General features: G+C 38.2%; 1 protein-coding gene across 4 annotated transcripts in view; it reads right to left on the bottom strand.

Annotated features, from left to right (window-relative positions):
* Positions 1-16,845, bottom strand: part of cers6 (ceramide synthase 6) — a 57,467-nt gene that overhangs the window by 1,570 nt on the left and 39,052 nt on the right. For all 4 annotated transcript variants that reach the window (XM_082507550.1, XM_082507552.1, XM_082507551.1 and 1 more), the window contains 7 exons: positions 11,805-11,862; positions 10,464-10,514; positions 10,257-10,349; positions 6,659-6,787; positions 4,356-4,462; positions 2,722-2,878; positions 2,546-2,569 (listed from right to left, as the gene is read on the bottom strand). In XM_082507550.1, coding sequence (XP_082363676.1) covers positions 2,546-2,569; positions 2,722-2,878; positions 4,356-4,462; positions 6,659-6,787; positions 10,257-10,349; positions 10,464-10,514; positions 11,805-11,862 — 619 coding nt within the window. The remainder of the gene's footprint in view (positions 1-2,545; positions 2,570-2,721; positions 2,879-4,355; positions 4,463-6,658; positions 6,788-10,256; positions 10,350-10,463; positions 10,515-11,804; positions 11,863-16,845) is intronic.

Genomic DNA, 16,845 nt, shown 5'->3' with positions numbered 1-16,845 from the left:
AGTTACCTCGGTGCCTGAATATCAACTCTTTGCATGTGGTAGGAAAAGCTGCTGTGCTGGAGTTTAATGGCAGTATATACTTATTACAGTTCTTTTCCTCAAGAGTCAATAAAATAATTGTGCCTTTTTAAAATGTTTAGAGCGCTGTTTAATTTTCTCATGATGTCAAAGGATGAAATAAGATGGTCTGCTGGCTGATCACATTTTTTTAAATAACAACATTTTTGATTTTCATTTTTAAAGATGAAACAATCTATTAATTATCATGAGACATGGTTGTGGACATGAGGAGGATGAGAATACCAGCGAGGTTTACCTTGGTGCTCACACTGACAGTAAACTGGATTTTATTAAAAACACAGAAGCCCTCTACAAGAAAGGTCAAAACCATCTCCTTGAACATCTGCTAGATGGTGCTCAGGATGTTTTATAAGTCTGATAAGTCTGTAGTGGCTGGTGCCATCCTGGGTTTCAGAGAGGAGGATGCTTGTCCAAGTTACCAGCAATATTGGACAATCCTTCACACCCCTCTCCATCTCAGGCTGGCCAGCCCACTTTATAACTCCTCCTTATGACACCCAGACTATTTGCATATACATAGTATTGTTTTAATAAACTTAATTTATCATTGCACTTTGAGTACCCTATTTTGTCCTCATTATTTTATATTTTACATATTTTTAATAAAGTATTCAGATTTTACAGAGTTTCAATTTTCTGTCTTTTATATGTATATTTTAAGCGAACATCTGTAAAAAACTAATTCCTTCTGGCTTTAATAAAGTTTTCTGATGACATCCACAGACTAGCAGCACAACTGCTTAAAAGTAATTCTGAACTTTGACTTTAGAACAGCATATAGCAGTGGCAAAGTTAAGAGCTTCTACCAGAGGAGATCTATTGGATAGATTTGATTGACTAAAGCTGTTCAGATGTATTCAAATATGAGTATTATATTTTAGTAAAGGGAAAAAAATTATTACTGTATTACATTTTAAATCCAAAAACTGTAACAGACCTTAATTTGCCACGTTAAAGCTGAGGCTAACAGGAACGTCATCAGTTTTGTCACTGGTGATAAAGGAAAGCCTTGGACATTTTAACATTTTGATGGGAGAATCAAGGTGAGCAGCAAATAAAGTAACACAAACGCCAAATCTTTAAAGGATGGGATTCAAACTGCCGACCTTACGTTATGTAAAGTGAGAGCTCAACAGCTAAACTGCCAGCACCAATGTGTCTGTGAAGGTTCTCAGTCATCCAGGTCATCGTAGTCTAAGGAGCTTGGAAAGAAAAGCGTCTGGACTTATTTGAGTTGCTTGAAGACGCTTCACCCAGACCTCTACATCGGAGAGACCAAACAGCCACTTCACAAGCGAATGGCACAACAGAAGAGCCACCTCCACGGGACAAGACTCAGCTGTCCATCTGCATCTAAAGGTCAAAGGTCACTCTTTCGAGGATGCCAATGTTCACATTTTGGACAGAGAGGACAGATGGTTTGAAAAGGAGTGAAAGAAGCCATCTATGTCCACTGTGAGCGACCATCTTTGAACAGAGGCGGGGGTTTACGACACCAACGTTCTGCCATCTATAATCCAGTTTTGAGATCCCTTCCCAGACACCTTAACGCCCACTCACATCCTGGGCCATCTGACCTCAGGAAATCACGTGATAGGGTGGGGCCAGGTTTCACAATGAGCTCACCTGAAACCCTGGTTGATTGTGACCCACACCCACTTTCACACCTTGGCTCATGTGATTAGGTAGAGGATCATCAGGGAGTCCTTTGTCCTTTGGGGGGAAACTCCCACTGGGTTTAAATCTGGGACTCCCCACCATTTGACCTTAGAACTGAAGAAGCTTCTTGGATGAGAGGTGAAACGTCTTCAAGAAACTTAAAGAAGTCCAGACGCTTTTCTTTCCAAGCTCCTTAGACTGCCAGCACCAATTTATCTGTTGTCGGTCTCAGTGATCTTGACACAATAGGGACCATGTGCTGTGAGATTTACTGAAAAAGCTTAAAAACCTGTTGACATGATGGACTTAATGTTCTTAAAAAGTGATTCAACAGAGGCCTTTCATGCTTCTTAACAATAGAAACACTCGCCAATCTGACATGGCAAGGTTTTCGAATCCACTAGAAGATAGTGAACACAGAAAGAGATTCATGTTAAAGTTTAGCTAATTTATTCGAGTGGACGGGAATCGCTAAAACAACACAATTTACTAAGCTCTTCCTACTTTTGGTGCTTTGATGACAACGGCACCAGTTAAAAAGTTAAATGACTTAAATGACCACCAAACCTAATTGGATCGATTGTCTAGGGAACCCAAATGTCTGTCCACAATTATGAGTGAATCCATCCTCTAGAGGTTCAGATATTTCTTAGGAAGTTGCAAAAGGGTAGTACAGGAAAAGCTAGGGAGTTTTCCACCTCAGGGACCATGAATAGCATGAATAAGAAGCTTTCAGCCAGTAACCACATTAGCTGCAAGAAATATGAGGAAAAACTAAAAGTTGTACAAAATGTCATGTACTTACATGTAACGGATTCCACTTTCCCACCTTGAATGTTGCAGGTTAGCATAGAAAACAGAAAGAGAAAGTCAAAAAATGGCCCATCAGAACACCATACACTATTTATAGATGCACTAGCAGCACAGCAACCTAGATACAAAGGTAAGGATTTTGCAAAAGAACTGGGTTTAGTGACTCACCTTTCCTTTGGAGATGGCTCTGCATGCTGTCTTCACTATGAGGTAGGACCAGAAGGAGTGGAGCAGCTGCAGCATGATCAGAAGCAGGTTGAAGACCCACCAGGATGGGTAGGGCCCTATAATCTCCCAACTCTCAAACAAGGTGGTGTTTAAAATCCTTCCATAGAAACAGAGGGAGACAGAGAAAATTAACTTGACATAAAGAACTAAAGCACACCCCCTCATTTGGTGAATTAGGGCGTGTCCTGGGGGCGAGTACACAAAGCCAAAGGAAGAAAGCTCTGCTCCAAACATATTGTTAAAATCCAGGTGTTTCATGAAAAGGGAGACAGAAATGTGAGTGTTTTATTTATAGTTCAATATGAGTAGAGCAATAATTTACAATTTAATTGAAGTTGGCACTGTAAGAAAAATCAGTGTGTTGCCTAACTTCACATGACACACGATTGAAATTTTAAGGGTCTAAATTTAACCCTGGAACAATTCTTCCAATTCGTTCTGTGAATCATCCTCCAGATACTGAAGCCATGGCAACAGCTTTACAGTAATGACAACTTTACTACGGGTGTGGTGGGGGCTGACTAAAATGTAGCATATGGGAGCATTATATTACAGTATGAACAGAGGGCAGAGGATGTGGGGGTGCCGGCTAAAAGCTTCTTTCTGGAAAAAAAAAGACTTTACTGACAAATATTTCTCAAAGCACTTCTCCAGAAAGCCCCTAATTATCGAAGACAATCTTGATTCTATAAACTCAAAACAGCATTTTTGTGCTGAACAAGAATCGATGGTATCTCAAAGAAAAGCAGACGGCTGCAGCTGCCTGACTGGAAAACGAAATTACGTCTCTCTTCACTTGTGAAAGGTGTGATAACGCTGTGGCTACAGATGACTGTGGAATGACTTCCGTGCGCACGACTAAAATAAACGTATTTATTTTATTTTAGTTTTTATTTTGAATTTATTTATTTATGACTGCAAATATCAGTCAAAAAAGGCAAATAATAACTGCCATTCACAAAGTTATTGAAGAAATTAATTCAAGCTTTTAGAGAGTAATTAAATCTTTTAAACATTTAATTAATCTTCTCTTCTCTCTGTTAGAGAAATTTGGATGGATTAACTCCGCTTTATAATGACGAATAAATTAAAGGTAAAACACCTAAAAAGCAGCGCCACAAAACGATGAAAGCTCTTTTTGAGTGGAAATCACTTTGATGTTTTTAACAATCCCATCAAACTCTAGACACAGTTTTCAAAGATAAACCAATAACCATAATGATCTGCTTTTCATTTACTGATAGGTTTGGCTTTCTTTGAGAGTTTAAAGCTGTGGTATCCATAGTAACTATTACTTAGCAACACAAATTCAAAGAGATTCTGTCTGAACTGCAAACTGTTGTGCAGAAAAAGAAGAAAAAAAAAAGCCAATGAGATCTTGATGGCTAAATTTTCAGAGATGAATTGCCAAAATAAGCAGAGCAACTCAGGCATCTGCTTAAAAAAAAAAAAAACGTTCCGCAAGTCGTGTGAGCACATGCATGCAAACGCAAAAGGCTAACACACCTGCCCTGAAGCCTGGCTTTAGAAGGATGCTAACTATGGTACACAACAAAGAAGCAAATAACACTCACCAGATGGGGTAAACTCCCAGCCTGGAGCTTATGAAGAGAATAGCAAACATTGCAAATAGCAAGTTGCACAGTATCTGACATTTGGCATAGTTGGCCATCTTGGCAGCCTGGGGTTAAAAAAGAAACAGAAATTAATGTAAATAACATAAAAAAAATGGAAAAAACTCATGTTTCCAGTTTGAATTAAAAAAACACTACATTAAAGTGTGTTAAATGTGTGTAGGTTACATCAATGCTGAAAGAGCTGTGTGTTTGCACATAGTGTAGTTAGATTAGGGTACTAATGTGCAGATAAACATGAAGCCAAACAAAATCCTCATGTTCAACATTTGTGGAAATTAAAAAATAAAAAAAATGAAAAAAATCAGCCATTAGCCCATACATATATACAGCCACGTCCCCGGTGACGCTCTCCCATCCCTTCAGCTCTTGCTTGTTGTGGGGTCTACTAAAGGTAGAGATCAGGTGACTGATCACAAGATCAGGTGAGATGAGATGACTGGCAAGGCTATTCTTTACTCTGAAAGGCTCTTTCAGGTTGTTTTCACTGGATGCGTGGGGTTGTTGTCTTGCAGAAGAAAGAAATCCCTTCAAACGTGTTTGGATGCATGCACATTGCTCCTGTGTGCCCCTACATTCACCCTTTTAGTTCGGTCAGCAGTAAAAGTATTGATTAATGCTGGCATGCCAGTTCTGCTGACAAATGTAAGGGAGCCATAGCTGAAGCACTAAAGTGTTTTCTCTGTGCTTGCTCTAGACTTACCTCTTTGAGTGCTTTTGACCTGGTGTGCAGGACTTTTTCTTTAAATTAATAAACTTGTTATCAATAGGTCATACCAGGTCATTGCTTCACTCAGGTTTTGGTGTGTCAGGCATTTTTTCTTCTTGTGTTTTACCATTTAAACCAGGTGTTGATTTTGGCAAACCACATATGTTCATTTCTCTTAAAAAACAATGTGGTCCTCTAAACCTAATCCTGCTCTTCATTTAATACTGATGGACACTGGTCAAAATGGGAATTGTTACCAAACTCAGTGAATTTGTACATAAACCATGAAATGAACCACAGTGGTCATGTAATATCCAAGACCTTTATATTTGGGATCTCTGTGGCTACATCTTAACCATATTCTTTGAACTGTTCTTATTCCAGGGTGGAATGATGGGTGGATCTGGCTTTCAATAGCTTTCCTAAAGCCCCGACCTCAACCCTATTGAAAATGAGTGGACTACACTTAAAAGAAACCCGACCAATTGAAAAGAACTCTACCAGTTTTGCTACGATGATTGGTCAAATATTGGCCAGAATTATGCCTGAAGTTTGTTGCTGGCTACCAAAAGTGTTTAGCTGAGATGCATCTTGCTATGGGGACATTTACCCAAATATCAGTGAATAATATATGAATAAGTTTGACCCTGTGTGGATGAGAGAAGATCCAAAATAAATGAAAACTTGTGCACCCAGTTATTGGTTCTTTAACGTCATTAAATATGTATGCTTTACAATCATTCCACCCCAGAAAGAAAAGAGATCAAAGAAATCATTAAAAGCCCAAAATTACTACAACATTCATGCCAATGATGAGTCTATGTAAACTCCAAACAACAACTGTAGTTTTTTTCATTCATTCTTTTGACTTTTTAGTTTAGTAGCCAGCTTTGTATTTCAAGTTGAATGTGCTAAAGAACAAAAACGACCACAATACCTTCAATGCAATGCAATTTAGATCTAATCTACACTGTATGGACAAAAGTATTGGACCACACCTCTTCATCTTTGAATTCAGACATTTTCAGTTTCATTGCCACAGGTGTATAAAATCAAGTACCTAGACATGCAGTCTGCCTTTACAAATATTGGTGAAAGAGTGGATCGTTATAAAGACCTCACTGATTGTGGCACGGTGAAATTTCTTTGCTCTCAGAAGAAATTTCACAAGCAAACTCTCAACAATCAACTGTAAATGGCATACTTGCAAAGTGGAAGTGTTCAGGAACAAAGCCACAAAGTGGCTAATGACATAAAGTTACAGAGTGGGACTGCTGAGATGCACAATGCATAAACTTTGCCACTGTTTCACACAAAAACTATGTACCGTTTGTGGCATAGGTTTCTATGGCTGAGCAGCTCCTGTAGGTGTAATGTGTAGGCAACCCAGTACTTTTGTTCATATAGTATATGCATAGAGTTGTTGTTACATGGTATGGTGTGTTGTTCATACTGTGTAGACTGTGTTTAAATCACTCCACCCACACACCCATCTATCCATCCACAGTGTTTAAGTCTCTCCCCGGATCCTCACCTCTATCAACACGTCAGCTGCATCGTGCAGACACATGACCAGAGTTCCCACTCGTGCCATGTTGTTCACATAGGAGAATACAATCAGAGAGATTGTTGCCACATGGTGCAGGAACATGATCAGGAAATCCTGGGGAAACAGCATCCAGCAAAATGTCACATAACTATAGAAAGAAGTTTTAAAATGTTACTGCATGCTGCACATATTACAATTTATGCAAACAAAAATAGCAAATACACCCCCAGCGCCCAAGCATTTATCAACAGTTTCTGCAGTAGTGTGTTTAAAAAAAACCAAACTAGATATTCACACATCCTACTATCTCAGGCACAGCTGTGTCTCAAAAAGGGAAGATCCCACTGAGAAAACAGTTTGCAAGATCTTTCTTTTTACAGTGTGGTGTAGTGTTGGAGGAACTGGGCCCTGTGTGCTTCTTTATCTTCCTTAAACATATCAGGGCTGCAGTTTTAAAACATTTAAGTGTTGAATGAGGTTTTAGAGTTGAAAGTGAGCTAAAAGCTATGTTTCTTCAATACAATCCCTGCTGTAACTACACAACTAACGATATTGGTATGAGCCGTTAGGTTTTCTAGCTTTGAATAGAGCTCCAGATGACTAAGCGGCAGGACCGGGGACAAGGGGGGCATTCCTCTAACAAATCTTTAGCTACTGAATCATCTGAGGATGGCAGCTTAAAGCACCCAGAACCAGTCCAAAGTGGCAAGTGAATGAGGAGAGAAGATGAGCAGGAAGAGTAATGATGCAAGAGTGAAAGCAAGGCAAGAGTGTGCAGGGGGAACATACTGAAATTGGCAGGGGATGCAGAGGACCTCCTCAGCGTAGTGCTGTGCATGAAAAAAACTGAAAGGAGAAACAAAAACAGACAACATGCCAACAGTCAACAAAGAGATGACAGAGTGAAGGCATACACAGCATGGCATCGTGAGGGCTGCTGCTTGCTGCTGTGAGTGCAGTGAGCGGAGTGTGTTTGAATAGAGGGCAGAGCTGGGATGGAGTGGAGACAGGAGTACGATCATGGCTGGAAGGCATGCAAATTGATGCTTAATGAGCCAAAAGTGTGGCCATTTTCATAAAAAAAAAAGATGAAGTGGGATGAAGATGACTGAATGCTTCCATGGACTGACTTTCAGCTTAGACACAGACCAAGTTGGTTCTTTAAAAGAATGCACAGCAGAGAATAAAGGGATTTTTTTTTTTTACCATTATCTTTTTCTTTGTTATCTGTCGTACAAATAAAGCTACAGTGACTGATATATACAAGTTTTAAATCACTCAGCGTACATGCATTCACACCCTATAAGCCTAAACCAATTTCTGATCGCTTTAAACGCTCTGTTTCAGACAGTTTTTTCTACTGATGAATCTGTATGATATCAAAGCGAGGTGCTATACACCCCTCCTGTTTATGAGAGCTAGCCAATCAGAACAAAGGAAAAAAGTTGGCTTAAATGTAGCTCCACAGACATATCAGCTAAAATGGCTCGTTTCAGACAATGGGTGAACTGAGGGGTTGCGCTATAATCCAGGAGAAGGATTATTTTGAAGAGCAAAGATTGCTATCAGCTTTAGTAGAGTTAAGTCTAGAAAAGTGGAGCTGGAAATGAGCATAGGTACACTTTAATAGACCTGATTATTTGTGAAAGCAGATTTTACATTAGGTGAGCTGCCTCCAGAGTCCTGGTGCTGTGCATGCAGTTTCACTGTTGTAGCTGCGCGATCTGTGCCAGAAACCTGATTTGTTCTATGTACGTGCAAAAACCTTTCACAATAAAACCACAAGACATATGCTCTGTGTGACTGCAGTAATCTCAGAGTAGTATACAGAAGTGTATTGAAGCTGGCTCTAGGGTTTAACCAAAAACTTGGTCCTAATAGTTAAACAGAAAATTTAATTTCATCCTTTTTGTGTTTTTGTGAACAATGCTAAAATATAAGACGCTAATAAAATAAAGGATTATATATTTACCTATTAAGTACACACACTTGATAAACAAAAAAGCAGGTAAAAAAAAACTGCTTTAGCTGAGTAAAATAGCAGTTTGAACCTAAATTAGCTTAAGCATTTATTTTACATATTAACTATAAGACATATTTGTTATGATTTTATATAAATCATAACAAATATACATTTATTAATTTGTGTACAAGAAAGTCCACTGCATTAGAAAAAAGTCAACCTCGAAAATATGAGAAAAAAAGACTTATTTACCTGCTTGCAGATAAGCAAAATATGTAGCCTATAACAGTGTTTTTAATAATATACGGATCTTCGGTTATAGTGATTTATTGCAACACTGGGAAGAAAAAGATTTTTTCCTTTTCCTTTTTAACTACTGTCTTGACTGCCAGTAGGTGCATATATCTCAGCACACACATCAACACAAATCATTTTGTCAAATGTGACACATTATACCCTCAGTGGTTACTTTATTAGGTACATCTGTTCAACTACTCGTTAATGTAACTATCTAATTAGCCAATCACATGGCAGCAACTCAATGCATTTAAGCGTGACTTTGAACAATGGTTGTGGTTCCAGACATAGTTGTAGGTGCCAGACACGCTGGACAAAAAAAAAAAAAAAAAAAAAGATATCCAGTGCTTTGTTGATGCCAGGGGTCAGAGGAAAATGACCAGACAGCTTCAAGCTGATAGGAAGGCAAAAGAAACTCAAATAATCACTGGCTACAACCAAGGTATACAGAAGGCCATGTCTGAACATGTAAGACGTTGAACCTTGAGTCAGATGGGCTACAGCAGCAGAAGACCACACTGGGTGCCTCTTCTGTCAGCTAAGAACAGGAGACAACTCACACGGCCTCACCAAAATTACTTCCTGCTACAACATTTGGACCATAGGGTCAAGATTTGGCATAATCAACATGAAAGCATGGATCAGTCCTGCATTTTATTTATGATTCAGACTGCTTCTGGTGGAGGTGTAATGGTGTGGAGGAGTTCAATATACTTAAATGGCCTCCACAGTGACTGGATCCCAATCCAATAGAGCATCTTTGGAATGTTGTGGAATGGGATATTCACATGAATGAATGTGCAGCTGACAAACCTGCGGCAACTGTGCGATGCTGTCATGTCACTATCGACCAGACTCTCTGAGGAACGTTTCCAGCATGTTGCTGAATCTTTGCCAAGAAGACTTAAGGCAGCACTGAAAGCAAAAGGAGGTCCAACCTGGTACTAGGAATGTGTACCTAATAAAGTCACCTTTAAGTTCAGTCATTGGCTGAAGGGATTATTTAAATGTAGTTAATCAAAGTTTTTGTAAACTAGTCAGAATAAAGTGTTTCGGCTTCGTGTTAAAGTTTAGTTAATTTATACAGTGATGATACAATCAAACTGATTAAAACAGACTAAACATTAATCACAAAAGGATCGGGATGTCTTTTCTGTGATAGTGCTACTTACACTTGCATAAGAACAACACGTTTTTCTAGATTCAAAACAAATAAGTAAGTAAATAACCTTGTTCTCTTTTGCCTTCTAACAAACAAATGATGATTTGTGCCACTGGACATGCATGATGTGTGTTTTTTTTATGACATGTGCTCATAATTACCTTCCTCCTGATGTCTGTGAATTGGGAAAACAGCAACGACAGATAGAAAGACAGCTCCAGTATATAGTAATAATGGATGTCCACAGTCAGTGGCTGCATAAACACACAAAGCAGCAGAGTTAAACTAAATATTTGATAGGTAGTAAATCCAGGAATGCTGTAACATGATCGCAAAGGATGGGTAAACATTGCAGAGTAAATGTTTACCTGGTAAGGGTAGTTGTACCAGCACTCTTTAGTGTTCCATAGCCATGGAGTCTACAAGAGATGAGAACAGTATGTTTATACCTTAGACAAAGAAAATCAAACAATATAATAAAAAATATTATTAAACTTTGACTGACTTGTTGAGGGGCAATGATAGCAGTAATTCTTTGGCTTATATAAAACTGAATAAATGCTAAATTGCTATGTTCTGCTCACACCACCATAAGACAAAAATCTCGAGTAGTGACGTAAAGATGAGAAGAGTGACGGCAACTGAGATGCTAAAAAAATGTGTTATAAGCAAACAGTGACCCATCACTGGGGCTGAGTTTACGTCTCCTGCACTCCTCTCCAGACCCGCTCTATTAATAAATCCCGCAGAGGCTGGAGCCTGCAGCAGCGGCTGCCAGGGACTTAACTATTTTCACAAAGTGCTTTGTCATGCAACTTGTGTCTGTGAGAGATTTATCCTGCTCTGTCTCAGCCACTGCTGTGATTGTGTTAATATACGGATTTTCATGAATTTATGCATGAACTCTATTAAACCTATCTCGGTCACATATTTCAGTCAAATTTGCTTAACTGGCTTGTTACCATAAATGTATGAACTCTACAAAGTGTGGCTTATTGATGTGTCTGCTGGAATTTCAGGCTTTTTAAAGAGGAAACACCATTTCAACCCCTAAACTACACATAGTAGGCTTAAGGCGCTGCATACATGCATACATATTCATGAAGGTAAAAATATCTTTTAACAGGACATGAAAAATGGTCAATATGAATATTATCATTACACGGGTATAGTTTTAGGTGTGGTAACCCTAAAAGTTAAGCTAAACATCTGGTTAAATGGTATATGTCATAAAAGGGGCATTTAAAAAAAAAAAAGCCATGCTTTATTGATAACACACTTACACTACTCACCGTAGGAAAGCCACAATTTCCAACAATGACAAAGTCACTTAATTAATTAAATAGCAGTGATGACCACTTTAAATGTCATCATCTCAGTTATTTCAAGTCCTTGTTTTTGTATAAGTAGGTGGCTCTTCTTACACGGGATAACACGACACACAACAGAAGCTCCTTTGAACATTGGCTTCCAGCTGTTAAAAACTACATGTCACTATAGTAACACAGAAAACCCCCTGACTGATTAGAGGTCATTTTTATTCCTCTACTGCCTTCCCTTTTCCTTTTTTTGTCTTTATAAAATTAGTCACTTTAATTCAATTTTATCATGTACCGCTATACTTTAAGTGGTTTAGAAAATAGCTTCACATCTCACAGATCCATATTAAATCCAGCTCCTGTTACAGAAACTCTTTAAGTAAAACTTACCTTTTTAAGGAATCGTACTCCGTAGGTAAATATGTATAAGTAGAATGTAAATCTCCACCTGAAACAAATAAAAAGATCATGACTATAGACTCATCTGATCACAAAAATCTTTAGTTTTTCTTTTGGGGGTGTAACCTTAAAAAAATGTGTTTAACAGCAGTGGATTTCAGTTTTGGTCTAGTCTGGAGCAACACTAGTATTAAAGACAGCCTCCTCTAGCTCTGCAGTGCACACATATTTGCAGCTGTTAATATTTATCTTTTTTTTGCACATTGATTTCTGTTTTCTACAGAATCCAAACAAAACACATTCTGAGACCATTTTGAGGAGAATAATGACCTGCATCCCAAAATGTTTTCCAGAATCTGATGTAATACCACTTGTGCTGTATGCTATTTATTTTGTTTAATCCCTTGGTGCAACACGCTGTGGCTCACATTGTGGCTGTTATGCCTGTAATTAGGAACTGGAAGTGGCGTAAGGTCTTCTTATTCAACTCTGCAGTCTAGGGCAAATCAATGAAAATAAGACGTCACTGACTTCCCTTGTGAGGTCTGGAGGGGGGAAAAAAAACACTCACTCTGTCCATTCCCAACCCTTCTCTGCTTTATGTAACCCTGCACATAAATTACAGTAACCACAGCTACACAATGATCGGGAAAGTCATCACGAGGTCTGACTTCGAGCTTACAAGAAGGAAACTGCTTCAGCTGACACATCAGTGATCAAAGATGTGCTTATAAAATACCTCCTACTTATCCCAGTCATCAATTGGGAGGAATGATTCAAGATTGGCCCCTTAGCAAGCCCCCTATCCAATGCAGCTTCCATAGTTGTGCAAGCTGCATTACGCCAATTATTTCATTCGTGTCTCTAAATGGAGACAAATTAGCCCACAAGGAGAAACTGTGATGACTTCATTAAATATTTCATTCCTCTGAGATGTCACTGTTATCTTATAGTATCCTTTTTAATGCATCTCCGCACACCAAACGGGTGACAGCTGGACAGCGATTTCCACAGTTTTTTTTTAGAACAGCAGTAATATTTGGTTAACTTAAATAAATAAAAAAGTAAGGCAAAAGCTGGCAAATGGATTGAGATTGATGCAGGGGATTTCTAGTATTTCTTGACTTTTTACACCACAATTTACATTCACAAAGTGCTTTATTCTAGATATACAGATCTTTTATCTGTTACACACACATGCGCACAACTATGGATGAACTTTCACCCTCATATGAACTAGACTGACTCACTCATCTCGTGAGCCCAATAGACAGTCAGTCTAATAACACAAACACTAGTTATTGTGTTCAGCTGATTACTATAAGTTACTATAGATGCCTGAGTGTAAAGGTATGTCTCTGCATTTTTAGATTGCATAAACTCTTTTGAATACAGTTGTATAACTCCACGAATCAAACCAGAGGAACAAAGCAGAGCTTGACTTCTATGACACGGAAGAAAACATTAACTGACAGACGATGTGGATCCTGTCATGTGAAACAAGCATTTGCATACTTTAAAGCTTGCGTGGTGTGGTTGTTTGACCTCAAATCAAACACCTTTGGACAGCTGCAGGCCCTGAAACTCCACGATTCATAAACGCTCAAAAAAAGAGAACAAGGTAAATCCACATCGGCTCCTTTGTGCAGGAACGAGCTGTTACTCGCGATGAATACTAGAGGAATTATTACCACATTGATGTGCTGCTTGTGGAAGCCATCATTAACTGCTTTTTGTGTCTGATCAACAGTATTGTAAGAGCAAATCAGCTGGACGAGTCTACCTGAAACACAGTAAAGACTGTTGCATGGCAACTGGTTGATGAAGCCTGCAAGAGTCTTTTACAAGTGCTACTGAATCACTGCTATATATGTGCAATCACAATGACTCACAAATGCTTCCTTTGAATAGTTTATTTTTTCCTGTTGTCAGGCACCGATTGAGTTTTGTCATTATGAGTTACACTTTTTCAAATTGATGATGACAGTTGAGCAAACTGGCACCTTTTAAAATTTAATTATCTAAGAGCTGCTGTGTATTTGGTGCACTCGATGGAAAAGCTATTAGCCAATTATACTTTTAACTAAACAATACTGTGTATCAGCTGTGGTTAATAGGATTATTCTTATGCAAATTTAGGCATAAAAACTATAGTTCATACAGCACATATGCTTAAGGTAATGCTCGGATACAAACACCGTCTTTTTATAAGTGCTTAATCACGCTTTAATAAATTGTTTTTTTACGTATGATGAAAGGCTGGATTTCAAATTTAGACAGCTCAACTAATCACGGAGAGCTCAAATGCACCTGTTTAGACAGGACATTGCTTGAGGGAGGAAATAATTGCAGGGGTGACTTTGATTTGATTAAAAACTCAGTAATGAGGCTGCTTTTATTCTGAAGGTAGCGCCTAGTGTTGGAATAAAATCATAAAAAGCAGATCGTACTGGCTCATTTAATTTACCTTTGTCACTTCTCCAGGTGGGAAGCCTGAGCACCAGCTCGCTGCAATTGTCGGCATTCATACTGTTCAACATAACAATTAGGCATGAGTCTCCAGCTTTATCAAAACTCACCAGTCAGGAAGCTTTGTCCCCTCATTGCAGTTAGATCAGCAGTAACAGCTCTGATATTATTCAGGTAGTAATAGGTGCACCGCCTACCTATGTATATTTGTCTACTTTGGTTTAATTACATAGACACGATTTTAAAAATTACTGAAATGAAAAAGCTTGTTAAGTGCCAGTTTGTTTTAACGTGGTGCCGGAACATGGCGAGCAGGCTGAGGGATAACGTGTGTAGCTGTCTTCTTTGATATGCACATGTAAATGACCCATCTCTCAGCTGCCCTAAAAGCATCTGCTGAGCACAATCATAGTTATTACTTGTCAGCTTGGAGTCTGGCAAACTCCAAGTGTATGAGACTCCCACACCTACGTGTTGTTAGAGGGAAAGCAGTAATGAGGATGCTAGTAGTCTCAGCTGCTGATAATGATATATTTCTGGAGAGTTTAAATGCATCAATTCATTTTCGATAATCTACTTTTAATCCAGTTAAAAGTTAGGAAACATTTTGAAATGTTATTGACATTTTTAGATGTAAATTGGACAGTCTTGCGATTGCTTCTTTTCTTATTACTTTGATTTATTTGGTTTTAATCTTGCTTTAATGTGCTTTACCTTTGATTCATTTATTTGCAATTATATTGGTGCGGTCATTATGTTTTGCATCTCTCTCTCTCTGACTCCTGGTTTCAACGTGCACTCAGTGCATGCATTCTTGCACGTTTGTATTGTTTATCCATCTGAAAATGATTTTGGTTAATTCCTCATCTAACAGTTTTTAAACTGTTAGATGAGGAATATGTAGTTGTTTACACATTCTCCTAACAATCAAAAAAAGCCCCGGTTTGCTTCCAGGAACTGTCAGGAAGGGCATCTGGTGTAAAAACTCAGCCAAATCGAACCCCTTGTGAAAGTAGCTTTAGATGAGGCATCGTCACCAATAATACCCACGTGAAAATTAACTGAAAACTAAACTATGTAGAAAAGATGGATGTCCTTTGCTGAAACTGCATTTTCAGTTAAAGACAGAGCTATCTGAAACCCCTGAAAGCAGAGTTGGATTTTAAAACTTTCTCTACAATAGTCAGTGCTGGTCAAAAACTAGACAGAACTGCAATAACCACCTCAGCTTGCCATTTCTGCACATGAAATCAGGATACAGATGCTCATGTGATTTGCTTTCTTTTGTATTTTGCTTTAGGGAATTGCTTTTTTGTAGTATTTGAAACAATAGCATGCAATCTTAGGGGATGCTTGAACCATTAGGGTATCAATCAAGGGACTGCTGTTGAAAATTCGGTTTGGGTGATATCCAGATTCTGCCTTTGGAACATGGTTTGAAATGCTGACTTTAGGTAGTCTGACTACATTTCTATGTAATTTTGTTGCATAAGCATAATGTAAAAAGTTGAATTTAATGGGATGTGTTCAAAAGAAACTTGGCTGATATACATTCAGTTTAAACCAAGCATATTTTCCTCAGTGATTAATTATTTGAATAAGTAAACCTTTGAGTTTATATATTTCAGATGTATTTTAATCAAAAATAATGCTTCATGTTTACAAGGGCAAACAATCCTTTATTGAGTGTACTTGTCCTTTAGTAAAATAAGAAAAGATGAGATTTAAATTCAAATATTTGAATTTAATTTGGAAGAACGTGTTTGCCCTTTTCTTCTGTTTTTAGTTTCTGTGCTGAGATGAAAAAACTGCACTCCTATGTACCACGTGGTAGGAGGAATTTGTGCATTTCCAAAGAATACTCCGTGAATAATCCACTTCAATTGGTTGTAATATGGAAAGCAAAAATAAATAAATAATTACTTGGATTTAGTAGCAGTCCATTTAATTATGCATCAAATATTAAGGGACACCTGACATAGATAATATAAGGTTAAAAATCATCATTATTTAATAGTATTAACTCTAGTAACAGACATTCTTTGTCACTGTCTTTAAAACAAAGGAAAAAAGTGGGTAATTTTATCCTTTATGATAATTTCTTTATTCTCAGTGAACGCAACGATGAAGAAGAATGGAGCAAGATGAGATCAGACAACTGGAGCTGTTGAGCACATCAAAGCGAGCTCCTGCCTCAGCCTGTAACGACCAAGAACTGAAAAGAGGAAGGGCTCTACTCCCCAAGTACACTGCAAAATCTTAATTTACTGTGAAGCCTCTTAGTCTGAGTGAGTTTTCATTTCTTTATGGATTTTCTTCCTTTCTATATAAACAAAGTTATTGCAGGTTTGTTGCTAAGAAAAAAAATAGTACACTTGCACTTGACTGGATGACTTTTTCTCTCTTTTTTTTGCAGTCTGTCTGGGTAACAAAAGCTGGGAGACAAAGTCCATGCAGAGCCTTCATTATTTTCAGACCAAATGTGTCTACTACATGCTCCCAGTCTGCATAATGAAAAGAACAGACACAAATTCGGCCATCATGACAACTGCGAGACAAAGAA

This window comes from Aulonocara stuartgranti (assembly GCF_965226115.1).
Source record: "Aulonocara stuartgranti genome assembly, chromosome: 16".
NCBI classification, from domain to species: Eukaryota; Metazoa; Chordata; class Actinopteri; order Cichliformes; family Cichlidae; genus Aulonocara; species Aulonocara stuartgranti.
Note: the sequence above shows the minus strand (reverse complement) of the source record. Positions and strands in the feature narration are given on the sequence as shown.